At 45.2% G+C, this 24,324-nt stretch overlaps 1 protein-coding gene and 2 long non-coding RNA genes across 7 annotated transcripts in view; 1 reads left to right on the forward strand and 2 right to left on the reverse strand.

Moving 5' to 3' along the window:
* Positions 1-11,372, reverse strand: part of LOC115118803 (C-type lectin domain family 4 member F-like) — a 94,058-nt gene extending 82,686 nt beyond the window's left edge. The window contains exons 1-2 of one of the 2 annotated variants that reach the window (XM_065025386.1): positions 11,053-11,372; positions 5,767-5,853 (exon numbers count right to left, since the gene is read on the reverse strand). In XM_065025386.1, the coding sequence (XP_064881458.1) occupies positions 5,767-5,853; positions 11,053-11,140 (175 nt within the window). In that variant the 5' untranslated portion in view covers positions 11,141-11,372. The remainder of the gene's footprint in view (positions 1-5,766; positions 5,854-11,052) is intronic. The other variant, XM_029647517.2, reaches the window with a different exon arrangement.
* Positions 1-24,324, reverse strand: part of LOC135574291 (uncharacterized) — a 237,640-nt gene that overhangs the window by 136,151 nt on the left and 77,165 nt on the right. The window lies entirely within an intron of this gene.
* Positions 16,765-20,689, forward strand: LOC135574290 (uncharacterized). Of its 4 annotated transcripts, XR_010465283.1 has the most exons (6): positions 16,772-16,985; positions 17,128-17,158; positions 17,524-17,601; positions 18,681-19,149; positions 19,370-19,486; positions 19,625-20,689. It is a non-coding gene; the product is annotated as an uncharacterized LOC135574290 (long non-coding RNA). The 4 variants fall into 4 exon arrangements; XR_010465282.1 differs by having other exon boundaries at positions 16,765-16,985; positions 17,128-17,601; XR_010465284.1 differs by lacking the exon at positions 17,128-17,158 and having other exon boundaries at positions 16,773-16,985.

Here is a 24,324-nt window from a genome sequence, read left to right on the forward strand (position 1 = left end):
ATCCTGGCTGACTGGCGGATCCTGGCAGATCCTGGCTGACTGGCAGATCCTGGCTGACTAGCCGGTCTGGCAGATCCTGGCTGACTGGCGGATCCTGGCTGACTAGCGGATCTGGCAGATCCTGCCTGACTGGCGGATCCTGGCTGACTGGCGGATCTGGCAGATCCTGGCTGACTGGCACTTCTGGCGGATCCTGACAGACTGGTGGATCCTTGCTGACTGGCGGATCCTGGCTGACTGGCGGATCCTGGCTGACTAGCGGATCTGGCAGATCCTGCCTGACTGGCGGATCCTGGCTGACTGGCGGATCTGGCAGATCCTGGCTGACTGGCACTTCTGGCGGATCCTGACAGACTGGTGGATCCTTGCTGACTGGCGGATCCTGACTGACTGGCGGATCCTGGCTGAATGGCGGATCTAACTGATCCTGGCCGACTGGCAGATCTGGTGGAGCTGGGCAGACTGGCGGCACTGGTGGCGCTGGGCAGACTGGCGGCACTGGTGGCGCTGGGCAGACTGGCGGCGCAGGGCAGACTGGGGGCACTGGCGGCGCTGGGCAGACTGGGGGCACTGGCGGCGCTGGGCAGACTGGCGGCGCTGGGCAGACTGGTAGCACTGGCGGCGCTGGGCAGACGGGCGGCTCAGACGGCGCTGGGCAGACGGGCAGCTCAGACGGCGCTGGGCAGACGGGTAGCTCAGACGGCGCTGGGCAGACGGGTAGCTCAGACGGCGCTGGGCAGACGGGTAGCTCAGACGGCGCTGGGCAGACGGGTAGCTCAGACGGCGCTGGGCAGACGGGTAGCTCAGACGGCGCTGGGCAGACTGGCGGCGCTGGGCAGACTGGGGACACTGGCGGCGCTGGGCAGACTGGGGGCACTGGCGGCGCTGGGCAGACTGGCGGCGCTGGGCAGACTGGTAGCACTGGCGGCGCTGGGCAGACGGGCGGCTCAGACGGCGCTGGCAGACGGGCAGCTCAGACGGCGCTGGGCAGACGGGTAGCTCAGCGGCGCTGGGCAGACGGGTAGCTCTGGACGGCGCTGGGCAGACGGGTAGCTCAGACGGCGCTGGCAGACGGGTAGCTCATGACGGCGCTGGGCAGCGGGTAGCTCAGACGGCGCTGGGCAGACGGGTAGCTCAGACGGCGCTGGGCAGACTGGCGGCGCTGGGCAGACTGGGGACACTGGCGCGCTCTGGCAGACTGGGGCACTGGCGGCGCTGGGCAGACAGGCGGCGCTGGGCAGACTGGTAGCACTGGCGGCGCTGGGCAGACTGACAGCTCTGGATGCTTCATGCAGGCTGACAGCTCTGGCTGCGCTGAACAGAGGAGTACTGGTGCCTCTGGAATGAGGGGCTCTGGCGCCTCTGGCATGAGGGGCGGTAGCTCTGACAGCGCCGGACAGGCGGGAAGCTCCGGCAGCGGCGCCGGACAGGCGGGAGGCTCCGGCAGCGGCGCCGGACAGGCGGGAGGCTCCGGCAGCGGCGCCGGACAGGCGGGAGGCTCCGGCAGCGGCGCCGGACAGGCGGGAGGCTCCGGCAGCGGCGCCGGACAGGCGGGACGCTCCGGCAGCGGCGCCGGACAGGCGGGACGCTCCGGCAGCGGCGCCGGACAGGCGGGAGGCTCCGGCAGCGGCGCCGGACAGGCGGGAGGCTCCGGCAGCGGCGCCGGACAGGCGGGACGCTCCGGCAGCGGCGCCGGACAGGCGGGACGCTCCGGCAGCGGCGCCGGACAGGCGGGACGCTCCGGCAGCGGCGCCGGACAGGCGGGAAGCTCCGGCAGCGGCGCCGGACAGGCGGGAGGCTCCGGCAGCGCTGGACAGGCGGGACACACTGTAGGCCTGATGCGTGGTGCTGACACTGGTGGTAATGAACCGAGGACACGCACAGGAAGCCTGGTGCGGGGAGCTGCTACCGGAGGGCTGGGGTGTGGAGGTGGTACTGGATAGACCGGACCGTGCAGGCGCACTGGAGCTCTTGAGCACCGAGCCTGCCCAACCTTACCTGGCTCGATGCCCACTCTAGCCCGGCCGATACGAGGAGCTGAAATATACCGCACCGGGCTATGCACCCGCACTGGGGACACCGTGCGCACCACTGCATAACAAGGTGCCTGCCCGGTCTCTCTAGCCCCCCGGTAACCACAGGAAGTTAGCGTAGGTCTCCTACCTAGCGTAGTCATACTCCCTGTGAGCCCCCCCCCCCCAAGAAATTTTTGGGGCTGATTCTCAGGCTTCCTTGCCAACCGTGTTCCCTCATATCGCCGGCTCCTCTCTCCGGCTGCCTCTGCTCTCCTCGCTGCCTCCACCTGTTCCCATGGAAGGCGATCCCTTCCCGCCAGGATCTCCTCCCATGTGTAGCAACCCTTGCCATCCAATATCTCGTCCCATGTCCAATCCTCATTGCGCCGCTGTTGCTGCTTCTCCTGTGGCTCCTGCCTGTTGACACGCTGCTTGGTCCTGTGGTGGGTGATTCTGTAACGGCTTTCTAATGGTGAAGGAGAGTCGGACCAAAACGCAGCGTGTCGATTGCGATTCATGTTTTAATAAACAAACGTAACACGAATCTAAACAACACTACAAAACAATAAACGAAACGAGAAACGAAAACAGCCTATACATGTGTCAACTAACATCTAACACAGACATCAAGACACTCAGGACAATCACCCACAATACAACCAAAGAATATGGCTGCCTAAATATGGTTCCCAATCAGAGACAATGGTAAACACCTGCCTCTGATTGAGAACCACTTCAGACAGCCATAGACTCTCCTAGAACACCCCACTAAGCTACAATCCCACTAAGCTACACACTACATACAAAACCCCATGTCACACCCTGGCCTGACCAAAACATGAAGAAAAACACAAAATACTTCGACCAGGGCGTGACAACAATAAATAAATTAAATGTATAATTTATTTTAAAACACTGTTCCACCATGATAGGACAAGAAATAAGACATATCATTCATTATAAAAAGTATATCCATCATCTGAACAACATTGAAAGCTCTCTCACTGTCACGCCCTGACCTTAGTTATCTTTGTTTTCTTTATTATTTTGGTTAGGCCAGGGTGTGACATGGGTGATTTATTGTGTTTCGTCTTGTCTAGGGGTTTATTAGATTAATGGGGTTGTGTTCAATTTAGTTGTCTATGTAAGTCTGTGGTTGCCTAGAGTGGTTCTCAATCAGAGGCAGGTGTTTATCATTGTCTCTGATTGGGAACCATATTTAGGCAGCCATATTCTTTGGGTATTTTGTGGGTGATTGTTTCCTGTCTTTGTGTTTAATGCACCAGTTAGGACTGTTACGGTTTTCACGTTTATTGTTTTGTAGTTTGTTCATGTTTGAGTTCTTATTAAAGAACCATGGACTATAACCACGCTGCGTTTTGGTCCGCCTCTCCTTCCCAGGAAGAAAGCCGTGACACTCACACCCTCGCTCACAGCAATACATTGGTTCTGGGATATGCAACCATTTCCTTTCTCACTCAATGCCACTTTCCCAAACATAAAAAAACACATACCACACCACTCACACATACTGTGCCTTCTGGTTACTGAGCTTTTATCTTCACCATGTTGAGATAGTGCTTTTGTGTTCCAATTAGTTATATTTGAAGATATGTAGAAAAGCTACATGTTTTATTGTATTATTACAATCCATAACCGGGCTAGAATTGTGTTTCATTATTTTCCTCGTCTATAAGAAGTTTGTCGTTTTTAAAATAACCATGGAGTCGTCTTTGTGACTCTGAACAACTGGTTATCAACATATAGATTATTGTCGACAAGAGCTACTCATTTCCCTTTTAATCTATTTTCCTTAAATTGGATACAGCACTTTACGCTGTTCTGCAATTTCCTTCGGGAAACTGGTAATTCATGACAATTTTAGTCCCAGCAAGTCTTTTACCCAGGCTTTTAACCATTATTTTATCTTTAAATTGAGCAAATTTGGCAACGATTAGGCGTTCAAATCAAATCAAATTTTATTTGTCACATACACATGGTTAGCAGATGTTAATGCGAGTGTAGCGAAATGCTTGTGCTTCTAGTTCCGACAATGCAGTGATAACCAACAAGTAATCTAACTAACAATTCCAAAACTACTGTCTTGTACACAGTGTAAGGGGATAAGGAATATGTACATAAGGATATATGAATGAGTGATGGTACAGAGCAGCATACAGTAGATGGTATCGAGTACAGTATATACATATGAGATGAGTATGTAGACAAAGTAAACAAAGTGGCATAGTTAAAGTGGCTAGTGACATAAGAATGCAGTCGATGATCTAGAGTACAGTATATACATATGCATATGAGATGAATAATGTAGGTTAAGTAACATTATATAAGGTAGCATTGTTTAAAGTGGCTAGTGATATATTTACATCATTTCCCATCAATTCCCATTATTAAAGTGGCTGGAGTTGGGTCAGTGTCAATGACAGTGTGTTGGCAGCAGCCACTCAATGTTAGTGGTGGCTGTTTAACAGTCTGATGGCCTTGAGATAGAAGCTGTTTTTCAGTCTCTCGGTCCCAGCTTTGATGCACCTGTACTGACCTCGCCTTCTGGATGATAGCGGGGTGAACAGGCAGTGGTTCGGGTGGTTGATGTCCTTGATGATCTTTATGGCCTTCCTGTAACATCGGGTAGTGTAGGTGTCCTGGAGGGCAGGTAGTTTGCCCCGGTGATGCGTTGTGCAGACCTCACTACCCTCTGGAGAGCCTTACGGTTGAGGGCGGAGCAGTTGCCGTACCAGGCGGTGATACAGCCCGCCAGGATGCTCTCGATTGTGCATCTGTAGAAGTTTGTGAGTGCTTTTGGTGACAAGCCAAATTTCTTCAGCCTCCTGAGGTTGAAGAGGCGCTGCTGCGCCTTCTTCACGACGCTGTCAGTGTGAGTGGACCAATTCAGTTTGTCTGTGATGTGTATGCCGAGGAACTTAAAACTTGCTACCCTCTCCACTACTGATCCATCGATGTGGATAGGGGGGTGTTCCCTCTGCTGTTTCCTGAAGTCCACAATCATCTCCTTAGTTTTGTTGACGTTGAGTGTGAGGTTATTTTCCTGACACCACACTCCGAGGGCCCTCACCTCCTCCCTGTAGGCCGTCTCGTCGTTGTTGGTAATCAAGCCTACCACTGTTGTGTCGTCCGCAAACTTGATGATTGAGTTGGAGGCGTGCGTGGCCACGCAGTCGTGGGTGAACAGGGAGTACAGGAGAGGGCTCAGAACGCACCCTTGTGGGGCCCCCGTGTTGAGGATCAGCGGGGAGGAGATGTTGTTGCCTACCCTCACCACCTGGGGGCGGCCCGTCAGGAAGTCCAGTACCCAGTTGCACAGGGCGGGGTCGAGACCCAGGGTCTCGAGCTTGATGACGAGCTTGGAGGGTACTATGGTATTGAATGCCGAGCTGTAGTCGATGAACAGCATTCTCACATAGGTATTCCTCTTGTCATACCTCTGCCCTCTGTCCGAAGCGGTGTACACGTTTGAGTTGGATTTTGTCGTTGGCTTCGCGTGGAATCTGAAGCGCTGTAAGGAGGAACTCCAAAGTGGAGTATATATACTTGTGATGGTGAGAACATGTTTTTTTGTCTGAATTACAGCTGTAACGACCCTTTGGGAAGAATTCAACTTGGTTAAAGCTTCTCTGGTGTCTGTGTTATTTATTCTGGACAATTAGAACCTAACAGGTTAAATAAGGGGTACTTAATGTAACCCTTAGCTAACTGTAACACAAACACATCTCACCTTTCCCAGGATCCTTCTGCTCACTAGCTCTACCTCCCAGTCTTTTAACCTCAGAGTATGTGACATCCTCTTCACGTCCGGCTACTCCTATGGTTACAGAGAGAGAGATGAAGAAAGAGATGGTTCCTTTTTTAAACTTATTTTATATTGCACCCCATGTGTGATTATATTGATTCCTAAAACCAACCTCCTGGTGATTACCACCTATTAGAATTGTACCATTATCTCAACATGCTATTAGAAATGTATCAGTCTACACAGAACAAAAATATAAATTCGACATGTAACGTGTTGGTCCCATGTTTCATGAGCTGAAATAAAAGATCCCATACATGTTCCATACACACAAAAAGCTTATTGATCACTTTTAGTGAGCATTTCTACTTTGCATAGATAATCCATCCACCTGACAGGTGTGGCATATCAAGATGCAGATTAAAAAGCATGATGACTGCACAAGTGCAGGGGACATTAAAAGCCCACTCTAAAATGTGCAGTTTTGTCACCCAACACAATGCCACAGATTTGTTTTGTGGGAGCATGCAGTTGGAATTCTGAATGCAGGAATGACACCAGAGCTGTTGCCAGAGAATTCAATGTTTTAGAGAATTTTGCAACTGGAATCACAACCGCAGACCATGCGTATGGCGTTGTGTGGGCAAGCAGTTTGCTGATGTCAACATTAAGAACTGTCATGCCCTGACCATAGTTTGCTTTGTATGTTTCGGTTGGTCAGGGTGTGATCTGAGCGGGCATTATGTTGGATGTCTAGTTTGTCTGTTTCTGTGTTTGGCCTGATATGGTTCTCAATCAGAGGCAGGTGTTAGTCGTTGTCTCTGATTGGGAACCATATTTAGGTAGCCTGTTTTGTCATTGTGGGTGATTGTCTATGTTAGTTGCTTGTGTCAGCACAGTTCTCATTATAGCTTCACGATCGTTTTTAGTTTATTGTTTTGTAGAGTTTGTTCAAGTGTTCTTTGTTTATTAAATTCACGATGAACACATACCACGCTGCGCTTTGGTCTCCTCACTACGACGATCATGACAAGAACAGAGTGCCCTGTGTTTGAGGAGTTATGGTATGAGCAGGAATAAGCTACGGACAATGAACACAATTACATTTTATCGATTAGCCATTTGAATGTACAAAAATACCGTAACAAGATCCTGAGGCCCATTTGTTTTTAGGTATCTGTGACAAACAGATGCATATCTGCATTCCCAGTCATGTGAAATCTATAGATTAGGGCCTAATGAATTTATTTCAATTGACTGATTTCCTCATTAACTGTAACTCAGTAAACTCTTTTAAATTGTTGCATATTGTGTTTGTTTGTTCAGTATAGTTCCTCTCTCACAATTTACTATTTCAACATTCTATTAGAAATGCAGTGTTCTATTTCCCCTCTCTCTCAATCAACTCAACATTCTATTAGACAGATACCGTTCTCATTCCTCTCAATCAACTCAGCATTCTATTAGAAATGCAGTGTTCTATTTCCCCTCTCTCTCAATCAACTCAGCATTCTATTAGAAATGCAGTGTTCTATTTCCCCTCTCTCTCAATCAACTCAGCATTCTATTAGAAATGCAGTGTTCTATTTCCCCTCTCTCTCAATCAACTCAGCATTCTATTAGAAATGCAGTGTTCTATTTCCCCTCTCTCTCAATCAACTCAGCATTCTATTAGACAGATACCGTTCTCATTCCTCTCTCTCAATCAACTCAACATTCTATTAGAAAGATACCGTTCTCATTCCTCTCTCTCAATCAACTCAGCATTCTATTAGACAGATACCGTTCTCATTCCTCTCTCTCAATCAACTCAGCATTCTATTAGAAAGATACCGTTCTCATTCCTCTCTCTCAATCAACTCAGCATTCTATTAGACAGATACCGTTCTCATTCCTCTCTCTCAATCAACTCAGCATTCTATTAGACAGATACCGTTCTCATTCCTCTCTCTCAATCAACTCAGCATTCTATTAGACAGATACCGTTCTCATTCCTCTCTCTCAATCAACTCAACATTCTATTAGACAGATACCGTTCTCATTCCTCTCTCTCAATCAACTCAACATTCTATTAGACAGATACCGTTCTCATTCCTCTCTCTCAATCAACTCAGCATTCTATTAGACAGATACCGTTCTCATTCCTCTCTCTCAATCAACTCAACATTCTATTAGACAGATACCGTTCTCATTCCTCTCTCTCAATCAACTCAGCATTCTATTAGACAGATACCGTTCTCATTCCTCTCTCTCAATCAACTCAGCATTCTATTAGACAGATACCGTTCTCATTCCTCTCTCTCAATCAACTCAGCATTCTATTAGAAAGATACCGTTCTCATTCCTCTCTCTCAATCAACTCAACATTCTATTAGACAGATACCGTTCTCATTCCTCTCTCTCAATCAACTCAGCATTCTATTAGACAGATACCGTTCTCATTCCTCTCTCTCAATCAACTCAGCATTCTATTAGACAGATACCGTTCTCATTCCTCTCTCTCAATCAACTCAGCATTCTATTAGACAGATACCGTTCTCATTCCTCTCTCTCAATCAACTCAGCATTCTATTAGAAATGCAGTGTTCTATTTCCCCTCTCTCTCAATCAACTCAGCATTCTATTAGAAATGCAGTGTTCTATTTCCCCTCTCTCTCAATCAACTCAGCATTCTATTAGAAATGCAGTGTTCTATTTCCCCTCTCTCTCAATCAACTCAACATTCTATTAGACAGATACCGTTCTCATTCCTCTCAATCAACTCAACATTCTATTAGAAAGATACCGTTCTCATTCCTCTCTCTCAATCAACTCAGCATTCTATTAGAAAGATACCGTTCTCATTCCTCTCTCTCAATCAACTCAGCATTCTATTAGAAAGATACCGTTCTCATTCCTCTCTCTCAATCAACTCAGCATTCTATTAGAAAGATACCGTTCTCATTCGTCTCAATCAACTCAGCATTCTATTAGAAAGATACCGTTCTCATTCCTCTCTCTCAATCAACTCAGCATTCTATTAGAAAGATACCGTTCTCATTCCTCTCAATCAACTCATCATTCTATTAGACAGATACCGTTCTCATTCCTCTCTCTCAATCAACTCAGCATTCTATTAGAAAGATACCGTTCTCATTCCTCTCAATCAACTCAACATTCTATTAGACAGATACCGTTCTCATTCCTCTCTCTCAATCAACTCAGCATTCTATTAGAAAGATACCGTTCTCATTCCTCTCAATCAACTCAACATTCTATTAGACAGATACCGTTCTCATTCCTCTCTCTCAATCAACTCAGCATTCTATTAGAAAGATACCGTTCTCATTCCTCTCAATCAACTCTATTAGAAATGCAGTGTTCTATTTCCCCTCTCTCTCAATCAACTCAACATTCTATTAGACAGATACCGTTCTCATTCCTCTCAATCAACTCAACATTCTATTAGAAAGATACCGTTCTCATTCCTCTCTCTCAATCAACTCAGCATTCTATTAGAAAGATACCGTTCTCATTCCTCTCTCTCAATCAACTCAGCATTCTATTAGAAAGATACCGTTCTCATTCCTCTCTCTCAATCAACTCAGCATTCTATTAGAAAGATACCGTTCTCATTCCTCTCAATCAACTCAGCATTCTATTAGAAAGATACCGTTCTCATTCCTCTCTCTCAATCAACTCAGCATTCTATTAGAAAGATACCGTTCTCATTCCTCTCAATCAACTCAACATTCTATTAGACAGATACCGTTCTCATTCCTCTCTCTCAATCAACTCAGCATTCTATTAGAAAGATACCGTTCTCATTCCTCTCAATCAACTCAACATTCTATTAGACAGATACCGTTCTCATTCCTCTCTCTCAATCAACTCAGCATTCTATTAGAAAGATACCGTTCTCATTCCTCTCAATCAACTCAACATTCTATTAGACAGATACCGTTCTCATTCCTCTCTCTCAATCAACTCTCAGCATTCTATTAGAAAGATACCATTCTCATTCCTCTCTCACAATCTGCAATCTCAGTATTTGTCACGATCGATCATTATAATGATAGGACCAAGGCGCAGCTTGCGTAGAATTCCACATGTTTAATAAAGAATAAACTCCCCAAACAAAACAGAAGAAAAACAAAACGTGACATTCTGGGTTGCTCACAGACAGCTACACAAAAACATAGTCAAGATCCCACAAAGGGGAAATGGCTGCCTAAATATGATCCCCAATCAGAGACAACGATAAACAGCTGCCTCTGATTGGGAATCATACCAGGCCAACATAGATATATAATTACCTAGATGACCCACCCTAGTCACACCCCGACCTTACCAACATAGAGAAAAACAGGCTTTCTATGGTCAGGGCCTGATAATATTATTTTAGAAATATACCATTCTAGTACCTCTCTTACAATCCACTATCTCCGCATTATTTCCTTTGAGCTCTACTACAGTCCCTTGACTGGAAGGTCCAACATGCAAATCACTTTAACTGTTAGGGTCACTAACCAAAAGTTACAATATCTAATATTCTAATTCAAAATATCTGAAGAAAAGCTGACATATTGTTATGAGAAATTAGGAAACACTTTTGGCCATAAACCAAATGTTACAGGTTGATGCTCTGTCTGGCTGTCTCTGTCTGTCTGTCTGTCTGTCTGTCTGTCTGTCTGTCTGTCTGTCTGTCTGGCTGTCTGGAAGATGGTTGACAGTGTGAAATCCAACAGATACGTCCAGAGGGTGACAAGTAACAACTCATTTAGATGGAACTGTCATATTCTCATGCCCTTTATATTGCACTAATACTGTACATATCCTTCAAAATAGGATTCTCTGTGGAGAACCATTGTTGAGGCCATGTGGAATGTATTCAAAAGGAAATGAACGTGTCTGAAAGTCATAAATAAAACACAAACATTGCACTATATATAACTATGCTATAGTACATTCTAAAAGAGATGCCCAGTGACTCATACACTACCACATGTTAAACATATAGTACTAATTCATATTAATAAGTACAATTACAAATATTGATCCCAACCAAAATACTGTCTTCTTTTCCCTATAGCCCCTGGGTTTACACAGTTAATGTTCATGACACAACCATACAGGAAATCATCATCACTATAATTATAACCAGTTAACAACAGTCTATACAGCCTTCTTCTGTTACTAACTCCTAGTTGAATTATGACATCTCCACCCTCGCCCCCCAATGTGATGAAATGTTGAAAACTAATAAAGCCATATAAATGAGAGAGAACTCACCATTAGAAAGTTCACTTTCTGCTCCAGTATCTTGGTTCTGATGCCGAGTGAATGTAACATCGGAGTAAATGATTTCACCAGACATCATCACAGCTCTAAGTTCTCTTTCAGAGTGGGGACCAGAAGAGGAAGAAGGCCCTCATCACACACACTCACTCATTTAAATCCCACAAACACTCACACACTCAACTACACACACACTGGCAGTACACAAACACAACTGTTATGGAATACACAGGATGTTATGCAAATAACATTCAGACACACACACACAAACATGTACGCACGAATGCCCGCACACACACTCACACGTCCCAGGAGAATGATGAGGAACTGCAGTGGGGTAGGGAGGTGCAGTAAAAACTCATATTCAGTTCCTATTTACAGCTGGGCTTCATTTGAAGTTGTGGTAAACTAGAACATCATTTGAGTATGTTGTAAACGAGCAACCCTGTCATTGATCTGTATTACTGATATCATTTCTAAAAGCAGTACGAAGACAGTTGGCTTGTCATGCTCATACAAACATGGCCTGTAGAATTTACTGTAGGTAGGATTCTAGCTATCTGTAATTATATAGCGATATAACATTTTCTTTGTCAGTTAAGCATCATTCATGATAGATGGTTAAAGAGAGCCAGCAGATAATACATTATTTCTATAATCTTAATAAAACATAGAACATCAGATATCATCAAATGATGTGTTATAATAATAATTTCATAATGACATCTGTCAATTTGACTCTTTTTGAGGGCTCTCTTGGAGCTCGATACTGACAGCTGTGGAAGCAACTGTTGTTTTCTGTAAATCTATTTGTATAACTGGTAACAGTGACACTATTGTAATATTAACATCATGTCTCTGCAGCCTGTTGTCCAAGGCAGGTAAATGATGTAGTGAGTTGTGTCCAGATGAGGTATTAGTCATTTGATCCTCTTTCAAGGTTGTAAAATTACCAAGTATGGACCTATGTGTCTGAAAAACTAAATTACTTCTACTACTACTACTGCTACCATCACCACCACCATCACCACCACCACCACCACCACTGCCGCCACCGTCGCCACTACTACTGCTACTACTGCTACCACCACCACCACCACCACCACCACCACTGCCGCCGCCGTCGCCATCGCCACCACTACTACTACTACTACTACTACTACTACTGCTACCACCACCACCACCACCACTGCCGCCACCGTCGCCACTACTACTACTAGTGCTACTACTGCTACCACCACCACCACCACTACTACTACTACTACTGCTACCACCACCACTACCACTACTACTACTACTACTACTAGTGCTACCACCACCACCACCACCACCACCACCACCACCACTACCACTACTACTACTACTACTACTACTACTACTACTACTACTGCTACCACCACCACCACCACCACGACCACCACCACCACCACCACTGCCGCCGCCACCACTACCACTACTACTGCTACCACCACCACCACCACCACTACTACTACTACTACTACTACTACTACTGCTACCACCACCACCACCACCACCACCACCACTGCTGCCGCCGTCGCCACTACTACTACTACTACTGCTGCTACCACCACCACCACCACCACTACTACTACTACTACTACTGCTGCTACCACCACCACCACCACCACTACTACTACTACTACTACCACCACCACCACTGCCGCCGCCGTCGCCACCACTACTACTACCACCACCACCACCACCACCACCACCACACTACTACTACTACTACACCACCACCACCACCACCACCACCACCACCACCACCACCACCACTACTACTACTACTACTACTACTACTGCTACCACCACCACCACCACCACTACTACTACTACTACTACTGCTACTACTGCTACCACCACCACCACCACCACTGCCGCCGCCGTCTCCACCACCACTACTCCTACTACTACTACTACTACTACTGCTACTACTACCACCACCACCACCACTACTACTACTACTACTACTGCTACCACCACCACCACCACCACTGCCGCCGCCGTCTCCACCACCACTACTCCTACTACTACTACTACTACTACTGCTACTACTACCACTACTACCACCACCACTACTACTACTACTACTACTACTACTACTGCTACCACCACCACCACCACCACTGCCGCCGCCATCTCCACCACCACTACTCCTACTACTACTACTACTACTACTGCTACTACTACCACCACCACCACCACCACTACTCCTACTACTACTACTACTACTACTACTACTACTACTACTACTGCTACTACTACTACTACTACCACCATGACCTACAATACATTTGACAAACATCCTTATCTCCCACTGTGTTATTCTAGCATGACTCAACAAAAAGAGAGATGTGTGTCAGTGCATCAATGTGTTGTAGTCAGATCCTGTAACAGATCTCTGTAATGTGTTGCATGGAGAAGACATGTTGAGCTCTAGAACCTTCTTACTGAATAGTGTTTATTCTCAAAAGTTCAGGGATGTCACATGTCCTACTTACCTTAGTACACTCGTAACAACCTAATCATTACGAAATGTCTATTTGATCAAACAAGCCACAAGTAGCAAATAAGCCATTAAATTATTTATTTGACCAAATTCGCCACTCTCTTATTGACCCCCATACAAAAACTCTTATCTCGGTAAGCAAAAAACACTGAAAACGCCACATGATGGAGAAGACCGATTTTTGGGCCAGTTATCTGTCTCGTTTCAACTCTTCCTCTCTGGTTTGTCTGTCTCTACCTGTAGATAGGACAGGTTCAGCCTGATACAGAGGCTTTTCCTTTTGGGCTGTTGCCTGTGTACATTTTGTAAATCTGATATTTTGTACTACTGTATATGGCGTCTTTACCTATTCTACATACGTTTGTCAACTTTTTGACCGTTCAAGGCAAAAGTTAAGTCAGTTGTTTGTGTGTGAGGCTTTTTGTGTTTATCAGAGAGATGCCAATGTTCTTTTAGCATACTGTATACTGTAGTTCACGTGTCATGTTCATTTCTCCTTTACATTTAATCTATCACTCTGATCACTACTTTCCTGCGTTATTTCTTTGAACAGTTGACAGACCTACCTTGTTTGTGCTGTAACGCAAGAACATTCACACACAAACCTTCAAATAGCTCCTAAACCAAATTATAAATGTCACGTGCCAATGAAGTCAAACCTTTGACACCTTTCCACCTTTCCTAGTGAAACTACAGATTCTACTGAAAATGTAAACATGACTGGGTATCATAAATTCAATATGATTTTATCCAGAAAACCCTTTCCTCAGATTTTTCCTTTAGTTTCATTAGTTCTCACTTCCACACACAGAGATATGACAGTGTTGCTGTGTCCACTCCTTTTACAGAAAGAGGAAGTTGACTCGAGATAAACAGGACATGCTCATTTATTCTGTTTCTCTTTAAAGCATCTGTAGCTTTCTAATTATGACAAAAAGCTCCATTTGTGTCACAGCCACAGGAACTGTAGGGGACACTGGACATTAACTTTGGAACGCTATGTTCCAATTGCAACTCTCAACTTGACAGAATGTTATGTAGTAGGTCGTTTTGTGTTAGGCAACACACTAAGACACAGGCCAAGGGCATGAGACTTGAAACAAACTACCCCAGCTCGCAGTCGGCTCAGTAGGCAAATAGACTAGAGATGCTGCTGACACTGTTTGCGAGATGCCGGACTAAAGACGTTTTTTCAACCATCCCTCGACTCCCACCATGTCTACAGACATCCACCAAACAAACAAAAACAGTCTCTCAGAGAATGATCGAGAGCACAACTGGTAAATAGCTTATAGATATGTCAGTCATGTGGCTAGCTGCTGGCTGAGACATCTATTGCAGTAACGTTGAAGGGGCTCTGGCTAGTATTACATAGCCCACTATAGAAGGATGAAGTAAGAAGCTAACAATAAATCAAGTCTACCTCAGCAGGAGCAAAAAAATAAACTAAGTTCTCATGGTAACTTTTTTTCACAGGGACTGGTTACTGAGAAAGACAGTGCTGTGGCGCTCAGTGGTGAGGATGAGGCAGGCTGCAATACATGCAGGAGGAAGTAGAGGAGAGAGAGAGAGGCAGCAAGCAGAGAGATAGGTTAGAATAATGGTTCGCAAACGTGTGGCCGAGGCCCAATGTGGGGTCCCTGAGAAAATGTAAGAACTTTTAATAAAATAACTTGCTGTATGTTTCCACATGAACACCTCCACATGTCCCCCTTCCCTATAGGCTACTTTACACTTCCCTATAGGCTACTTTACACTTCCCTATAGGCTACTTTACACTTCCCTATAGGCTACTTTAAAATGCCATCGAAATGCAAACAATACAGTTTTTCTTTTTGTTGCTGATGCTACGTGTCAGTGTGAAACAATTCTTGTATTTTCCCCCTTTCAGGGGTATAACATTACAATTGTATAGCTAATAGGCTATGTTTTTGTATATAGACTGAGGTGAATGAACTTACAGCAGCCACGGTTCCTGTGCCTGGCTGTTAGAGTGCCTCAGCACATTGCCTGCATCACATGTCTGGGGTAATTTTTGCTTGTTTAAAGTTTTTAGTTGCACACACACACACACACACACCCCAACCCCCCATATCACAGCCAACCACAACACTGGCGGGTCAGTTACAGCTTTGAAACTCCTCCCATCTTTGGTCTGTGGTAATAACCTCCCAATAGCTCTGCTTCTGACACATGCACACACACACACACAAACAACAATACATTAACAATTACAATGATACACATCACATAAACAGACACGTTGAAAATACAACCATAAACAACCCAATAACAAAGACATATCTATGTAGACAGTATCTAATTGGCAGCATACCACTCTGCATCCCACTGCTGGCTTGCCACTGACGCTGAGCAGGGTTGGTCCTGGTCAGTCCCTGGATGGGAGACCAGGTGCTGCAGGAAGTGGTGTTGGATGGCCTTTAGGTCTAAAATAAGATCCCAATGCCACAGGACATTGATTGGGGACATTGCCCTGTGTAGGGTGCTGTCTTTTGGATGGGATGTTAAACAGATGTCCTGACTCTTTGTGGTCACGAAAGATCCCATGGCACTTATCGTACAAGTAGGGGTGTTAATCCCGGTGTCCTGGATAAATTCCTCATCTGGCCTAATCATACTATCATGACCACCTAATCAACTCCAGCTTCTAAATGGCTCATTCATACCCACCTCCTCTTCCCTGTAATTATGAGAGGAGTTAGCTTGCTACCATTTCCATTTGTGGGCAGTGGAACAAATTAGGTTAGCTAGGCTTGCACATCTCTCTGAGTGTACAAAACATTAGGAAAACCTTCCTGATATTGTGTTGCCTTTGGCCCTCAGAACAGCCTCAAATCTTTGGTGCATGGGCTCTCCAACGTGTCAAAAGCTTTCCACAGGAATGCTGGCCCAGGTTGACTCCAATACTTCTCACAGTTGTGAAGTTGGCTGGATGTCTTTTGGGTGGTGGACCATTCTTAATACACAAGGGAAACTGTTCAGTGTGAAAAAGCCAGCAGCGTTAGAGGTCGGTCGGTCGGTCGGTCGGTCGGTCTGTCTGTCTGCATCTATCTGTGCATAGTGCAACATGAAACAAACTTCTGCACATCCTGATGTCAAACCACAAGATCTGATCTCAGATCTCTCTTCTAGTTTCATCCTCTTTCCTCCAATAAAGAGGTTAGGGCCATGTAACTAATGTAGCCAACCATAATCTACTTTTCTCAGAAAATAACAGTCACTGTTATTTTGTTCAGTCTTTATACATTTGTGCAGAATCTTGTCTCTCTTTGTCTCTGTGTGATGTAATCAGACTCCCCATACAGGAAGTAGAGCGGTTTGTCAGAAGAACTGTAGTGGGACAGAATGGAGAACACCGTGCTCTGTGTGCTACTCTGTAAGTACTGACATTGTATTAGTGTTTGTGTGTTTGTTATGAGCACAATGCACTATGGTTCATATTACTACTCTATTACTAAAGTAGTATACACTACTGTATTACTACTGTACTGTAATGACTTTCTTTGTCTTTGTTGAAGTGCTGAGTTTCCTCATCTACTGTGGACACTGGTGAAGATGGCAGATATTCATTTATTTGATCAAATCTCTGTCTTTATGTTTCATCCTCTTTGTCTCTGTCACTGCTTTTCCTTTCTCACAGTCATTGTTTTTGATAAAATCGGTGATTTAGTTGAAATAGATGATTCAGTTGAAATATGTTATTCAAATTCAATAGGTGATTCAGTTGAAATAGGTGATTCAATTGAAATAGGTGATTGATACACTATTTATATTGAGCCATTCATGATGTACGTGTCAGTATTCGGTTGTGTTTGTATGCTCTGTGTAGAAAAGTAAAACAAATGTGTTTTATTTGTCCCATGATACTGTAACAAGTAAAAGGTAATGGTATTGTGTTGATTGTGTCTATGCAGAGAAACCTGTTCTGACCATCCAGCCCAACAGCACTCTGTACCCTGGAGAGACAGTTATACTGACGGTTACTCTTACTGGTGAGTCTAAAACAGTTTTATGATAAATGAATGCTATTGTGTGAGTCAGGAGAGTACAGTAATGCTGTCAACGTCACAGTGCGTGGAGCATCTGTTGTACAACATTCACAGTGCATGGAGCATCTGTTGTACAACATTCACAGTGCGTGGAGCATCTGTTGTACAACATTGACAGTGCGTGGAGCATCTGTTGTACAACATTCACAGTGCATGGAGCATCTGTTGTACAACATTCACAGTGCATGGAGCATCTGTTGTACAACATTCACAGTGCATGGAGCATCTGTTGTACAACATTCACAGTGCATGGAGCATCTGTTGTACAACATTCACAGTGCATGGAGCATCTGTTGTACAACATTCACAGTGCATGGAGCATCTGTTGTACAACATTCACAGTGCGTGGAGCATCTGTTGTACAACATTCACAGTGCGTGGAGCATCTGTTGTACAACATTCACAGTGCATGGAGCATCTGTTGTACAACATTCACAGTGCGTGGAGCATCTGTTGTACAACATTCACAGTGCGTGGAGCATCTGTTGTACAACATTCACAGTGCATGGAGCATCTGTTGTACAACATTCACAGTGCGTGGAGCATCTGTTGTACAACATTCACAGTGCATGGAGCATCTGTTGTACAACATTCACAGTGCATGGAGCATCTGTTGTACAACATTCACAGTGCATGGAGCATCTGTTGTACAACATTCACAGTGCATGGAGCATCTGTTGTACATTCAAACATTCACAGTGTTTTTTTTTACATGTATGTATGATATGATTTTCAGTTCTGTAACTGAATGTTTGCATCTCATAAAATGTCCAATTTTCCCCCCTACTAGCACTGACTTTGTCAATAGCTACTTTATTGAAGAAAAATGTATTTATATGACTGAGATATGTGGTTGTCCCACCTAGCAATCTGAAGATGAATGCACTTATTGTGCTCTGGATAAGAGCATCTGCTAAATGACTCAAATGTCAAATGTGAAAATGTACAAGCTCATAAGATGTTGATGTATTGTGAGTGATGACTCCAGATTTACAGTATTATTTATATATTATGTTACACAGATGGTGATGTGATCCTGGAGAGTCCTGTCCATCCCCTGACTGAAGGAGACTGTAACTCTGACCTGTATATTTAAATATCAGGAAACATATCCTAACCCGAAGACTGAGATGTCAGAAGAGCATTGTGTGTTCAAGTGTCTTGATGGTATAATCATGTGTTTTTCTAGACCCTCCAGGTTCTGTTGTCTCCATCTCTCTGACCAGGCTGCTGTGTGGTCTACTGGTGATGTCTCCCTTTCTACTGGTGTCCATCCTGTGACTGAAGGAGACTCTGTGACTCTGACCTGTACATTTAGACATCAGGGAACAAATCCTAAACTCAAGACTGATTTCTACAAAGATGGAACACTCATCAAGAATGAGACCACAGGAGAGATGACCATCCCTATAGTATCCAAGTCAGATGAAGGATTCTATAAGTGTAAATCTGATGAAGGAGAATCACCAGAGAGCTGGGTGGCAGTGAGAGGTGAGAAAATGTGTAGTATCACAAGTTAGTTACCTTTTCATTTTCTGTGTTAAAAACATGTGATTTAAGTGTTGATGTTAATATATGTTTTGGATTTCCACTCCTCTTGAAAATATGATCTCTCAACTAAATTGTCAAAAGACGGCCATCCTACTTTCTTTTCATGCTCTATAATCTGAAACCTATATAACCTTGATGGTATAATCATGTGTTTTTCTAGTCCCTCCAGGTTCTGTTGTCTCCATCTCTCTGACCAGGCTGCTGTGTGGTCTACTGGTGATGTCTCCCTTTCTACTGGTGTCCATCATGCTGACGGTGAAATGCTGCAGGGCTCGAGGTGAGAACTCTCTTTCAATGTATCCAGCTGTATAATCTCCTTCATTATGTAATGATCACTGATAGGTTACATTGTGTAGCTGTGTACATTTTAAAGAGCAGTCTCTAGTGATACTTTCCATCCATTATATTCCTGTAGGTTTGTGTTCAACAGTCAAATATCCTCAAGACCAGATACCATGTGATGATGTCATCGAACAGAACGAATCCTTAGTGTGATCATTACAGTACGAACTGTAAGCTGAACAACCATTTTTATGATTGTAAAGTTCTTACCATTGATATAGGATAGTGTTTACTGAGTTTAATATCACTGAATGGAATTACACAAATTCTGAATGTTATGATTTTGTAAGTTGACGATTTCAGCTTTTGGTGGCTTGTATACATTCCTTTGTTATTGTTGATTGATGTAGATTTTTCTTCAAATATTACACTTATCTGTCTTTATTTCAGTTTTTTAATTGAACAATAGTGTAGTTCCTGCTGCATATGTTGTATTTTAAATAATCTCATGCTTTTTACATGCAAGTGGATATATACAGTATGTGAATCTTTTCAGTTTTTATTCTAATTTAAAATACTAAAGATGTGTTTATACCTGGTTGGTCAACCTACTTTAACAGTTAAGATGGAACACGTAGCTATAGTTTGTTATTAAAACTGTATATTTGCATAATGCAGCTTTTATACTTATTATTATATAAAAGGTAGACTCAGCGAAATTACGTTGCCAAGAGTAGCACAACAGATATTGAGATGAGCGAGATGCAAGACTTCACTCTCACACAGCCACAGACAGTATCTGCACATATGCACGGATTCACTTCACGTTCACAGTCTGGTAGTCTCCGGACCAAAACAGAGGAGAAGTTGAGCCTCATGCTTCAACGTTCTTAGTTGTTGTGGAATTTGAATCACTATGCAGTTTACTTGTTACATCTACGTCATATCGCTGAGTCAACCTTTAATCTCCACAAACGTTTGACTTATATTCATTTTGAAATACTGTCTAAGTATTTTGTAAAAAAAAAAGTTTTACAGCAGATATACATTTCCAACATGTAAGTATTTTGTAAAATGGTTTCAGTAGTTGTTATAGTAGTCAGATGAGTGTTCCACTATGGGACTTAAAATGGAGAAGGTATGTTGTGTTTTGTAATTATTCTCATCTATCAAATAAAAGTGATGATTCCCCACATCATTGAATTGCTTTGAAATATAACTTGATTTAAGTACATATTCATTTTACTTTCTGTATTTCTGAGTTGAAACAATGCTTGAATGTTTCTATACATTTCTTATTATGTAACACTTTCTAACAAAATCTCCATAGGGCTGTCAGTCTTCTGTAAACCACATTCAGATTGACTTCTACTGATATGAACCCATACAGAAGTGTTCCATGTCTCTACTATTATGATGACATGGAGAGAGGAAGGAATAAGAGGGCAGACCCAGTAGACTGAGGGCTTATGCTGTTGTTATGTGACCAACGACCATATTAGTTTCTATATAGTGATCCACTAGAATGTGGAGTAATTACAGGCCTGTCCCTGAAGGGGGCATTAAGAAACCCCAGATTTTACCAGGCAGTTCCCACTAAAGGTGAAGTCTGACTGCTTTTCCCCTTTAACCTTTCTCTATTTATGTTTGCTCCTTGACATGTTGTACAAGTGTCGCACACTCTACACTCTACAAAAATACACATTCAGATATTTAGAGGTCAATTATTGGAATAAATTGGGAAACGCTAAAATGTTTTGATTCATGTACCCAGTTTCCCAGCTTTGAATCTCCTCCCATCTCTGTTTTTTGGTAATGCATGTGTATGCTTCTGACGTACACACACACACATACAAACTAAACAACACACACACATGCACATGCAAAATACATGAACAATTACCCTGATACACATCACATAAACAACACAACAACAAAGACATATCTATGTGGTCAGTCTTTAACTAAAAGTATCCCTCAGATCCATCTGAATAATGAAGGAGTTAGCTAGCTGACTGTGGTTTTGACTCATGCTACTACAAATCAGTAATGTGTTTGAAGAGAGAGGGGGTGAGGAGGAGGAAGAAGGTGGGGGTGAGGAGTCATCATGCCAGGTAGTCCTGAGGCATTGTCCTAGGCCTCAGGTCCTCCGAGAGAGAGAAAGAAAGAGAGAAAGACAGAATTAGAGAGAGCATACTTAAATTCACACAGGACACCGGATAAGACAGGAGAAGTACTCCAGAAATAACAAACTGACCCTAGCCCCCCGACACAAACTACTGCAGCATAAATACTGGAGGCTGAGACAGGAGGGGTCAGGAGACACTGTGGCCCCATCCGATGATACCCCCGGACAGGGCCAAATAAAGACGCTGGGCCAATTGTCTGGCACCCTATGGGACTCCCAATCACGGCCGGTTGTGATACAGCCTGGAATCAAACCAGGGTCTGTAGTGACGCCTCTCGCACTGAGATGCAGTGCCTTAGACCGCTGTGCCACTCAGGAGCCCTGTTAAGTTAGGGGTTGTCTGAACTTGTTATATTTCCTGTGTGGGCAGTGGAACAACTGAGGTTAGCTGGCAAGCTGGCTAAAGAGGAAGTAACCAGTGTGACATCATGCAGTGTGGGGCCAGGGTTTCCTCCTTCAACTGGAACTATACCTGGCTACCGTGCGTCCTGCTCCCTCCGGAGAGGAGAGCGTGAGCGCCCTCGTCTCCTGCTTGACTGGGCGAGCCCTCGAGTGGGCCAACACAGTGTGGAATGGTCCGGACTCTGCGAGGGATAATTACCCAGAGTTCACCCGCTGATGCCGAGCTGTTTTTGACCATCCAACAGAGGGTCGGGCGGCGGGTGAACGGCTGTTCCACCTGCGTCAGGAGACGAGGAGCATACAGGACTTTGCTCTGGAGTTCAGGACCTTGGCCGCAGGAGCAGGATGGAACGACAGGGCCTTGATCGATCATTTCAGATGCAGTCTCAGGGAGGACGTCCGCAGGGAGCTGGCATGTCGGGACACCACATTCACACTGGATGAACTCATTGACTTGGCTATCCGTCTCGACAACCTGCTGGCTGCCCGCGGGTGTTCGGGTCAGGCCCTGTCGTTTCCACTTCCCAGCCCTCCTGCCCCTATCCCTGTGGAATTAGGAGGGGCGGCTTCGAGGGGGACCGGAGGAGGAGTGTCCTCCTGCACCAGTTGTGGTCGACGAGGGCACACGTCCGACCGGTGCTGGAGGAACTCGTCTGGGAGTCGGGAGGGCAGGCGGAGCACTGCTCGATCACCCCAGGTGAGTAAGCACCAGACTCACCCAAAGCTTCCTGTCGGTCATGTGTATGTGTTGACTTCTTTCCCTGGGTTTTTTCCCTCTCTACAGCATAAGGCGCTAGTCGATTCAGGCACAGCTGGGAATTTCATGGATCGTGGGCTTGCGTTAAGGCTAGGGATTCCCCTGGTGTCGTTAGACCTACCTTTCCCCGTGCACTCCTTAGATTGCCGACCATTAGGGTCAGGAGTAATTAGGGAGGCTACGGTGCCGCTGGACATGGTAACGCAGGGGGATCATAAGGAGCAGATTAGTCTGTTCCTTATAGATTCACCTGCATTTCCAGTGGTGTTGGGGGTTCCCTGGTTAGCTCAACACAACCCGGTGATTTTCTGGCGACAGGGGGCTCTTAAGGGGTGGTCAGAGGAGTGTTCAGGTAGGTGTATAGGAGTTGCCGTTGGTGCGACTACGGTGGAGAGTCCAGACCAAGTTTCCACCGTGCGCAATCCCTCTGAATATGCCGATTTGGCTATCGCCTTCAGTAAAAAGAGGGCGACCCAATTACCACCTCACTGTCGTGAGGACTGCGCGATAAACCTTCTGGAGAACGCTGCACTTCCTAGGAGTCACGTGTATCCATTGTCCCAGGAGGAGACGGTAGCGATGGGAACATATGTTGCTGAATCGCTGGGACAGGGGTACATTCAGCCCTCCGCATCACCCGTCTCCTCAAGCTTATTTTTTGTCAAGAAGAAGGATGGAGGTCTGCGTCCGTGCATTGATTATAGAGGTCTAAATTCCATCACAGTGGGGTTTAGTTACCCACTACCTCTCATCGCTACGGTGGTGGAATCATTTCACGGGCGCGCTTCTTCACAAAACTGGACCTGAGGAGCGCGTATAATCTGGTGCGTATCCGGGGAGGAGATGAGTGGAAAACCGCATTTAGTACTACATCTGGACATTATGAGTACCGCGTCATGCCATACGGGTTGAAGAATGCTCTTGTATTGCAAGGCGGAGAAATGTGAGTTTTTCAAACAGTCCGTTTCCTTCCTGGGGTATCGTATTTCCACCTCCGGGGAGGTGATGGAGGATGACCGCGTTACAGCCGTGCGTAATTGGCCGACTCCGACCACGGTGAAAGAAGTGCAGCGGTTTTTAGGGTTTGCCAATTACTACAAGAGGTTTATCCGGGGTTTTGGTCAGGTGGCTGCTCCCATCACCTCACTGCTGAAGGGAGGACCGGTGCGCTTGCGCTGGTCAGCAGAGGCGGGCAGAGCCTTCAGTCGTTTGAAGGAGCTGTTCACCAATGCGCCCGTGTTGGCGCATCCGGACCCCTCTTTAGCGTTCATAGTGGAGGTGGATGCGTCCGAGGTTGGGGTCGGAGCCGTGCTGTCCCAACGCTCGGGCGTGCCACCCAAGCTCCGCCCGTGTGCTTTCTTCTCGAGCAAGCTCAGCCCAGCGGAGCGAAACTATGATGTGGGGGACCGGGAGTTGTTAGCTGTAGTCAAGGCTCTGAAGGTGTGGAGACATTGGCTTGAGGGGGCTAAACACCCTTTTCTCATCT

This window comes from Oncorhynchus nerka, linkage group LG12, assembly GCF_034236695.1.
Source record: "Oncorhynchus nerka isolate Pitt River linkage group LG12, Oner_Uvic_2.0, whole genome shotgun sequence".
Classification (NCBI taxonomy): Eukaryota; Metazoa; Chordata; class Actinopteri; order Salmoniformes; family Salmonidae; genus Oncorhynchus; species Oncorhynchus nerka.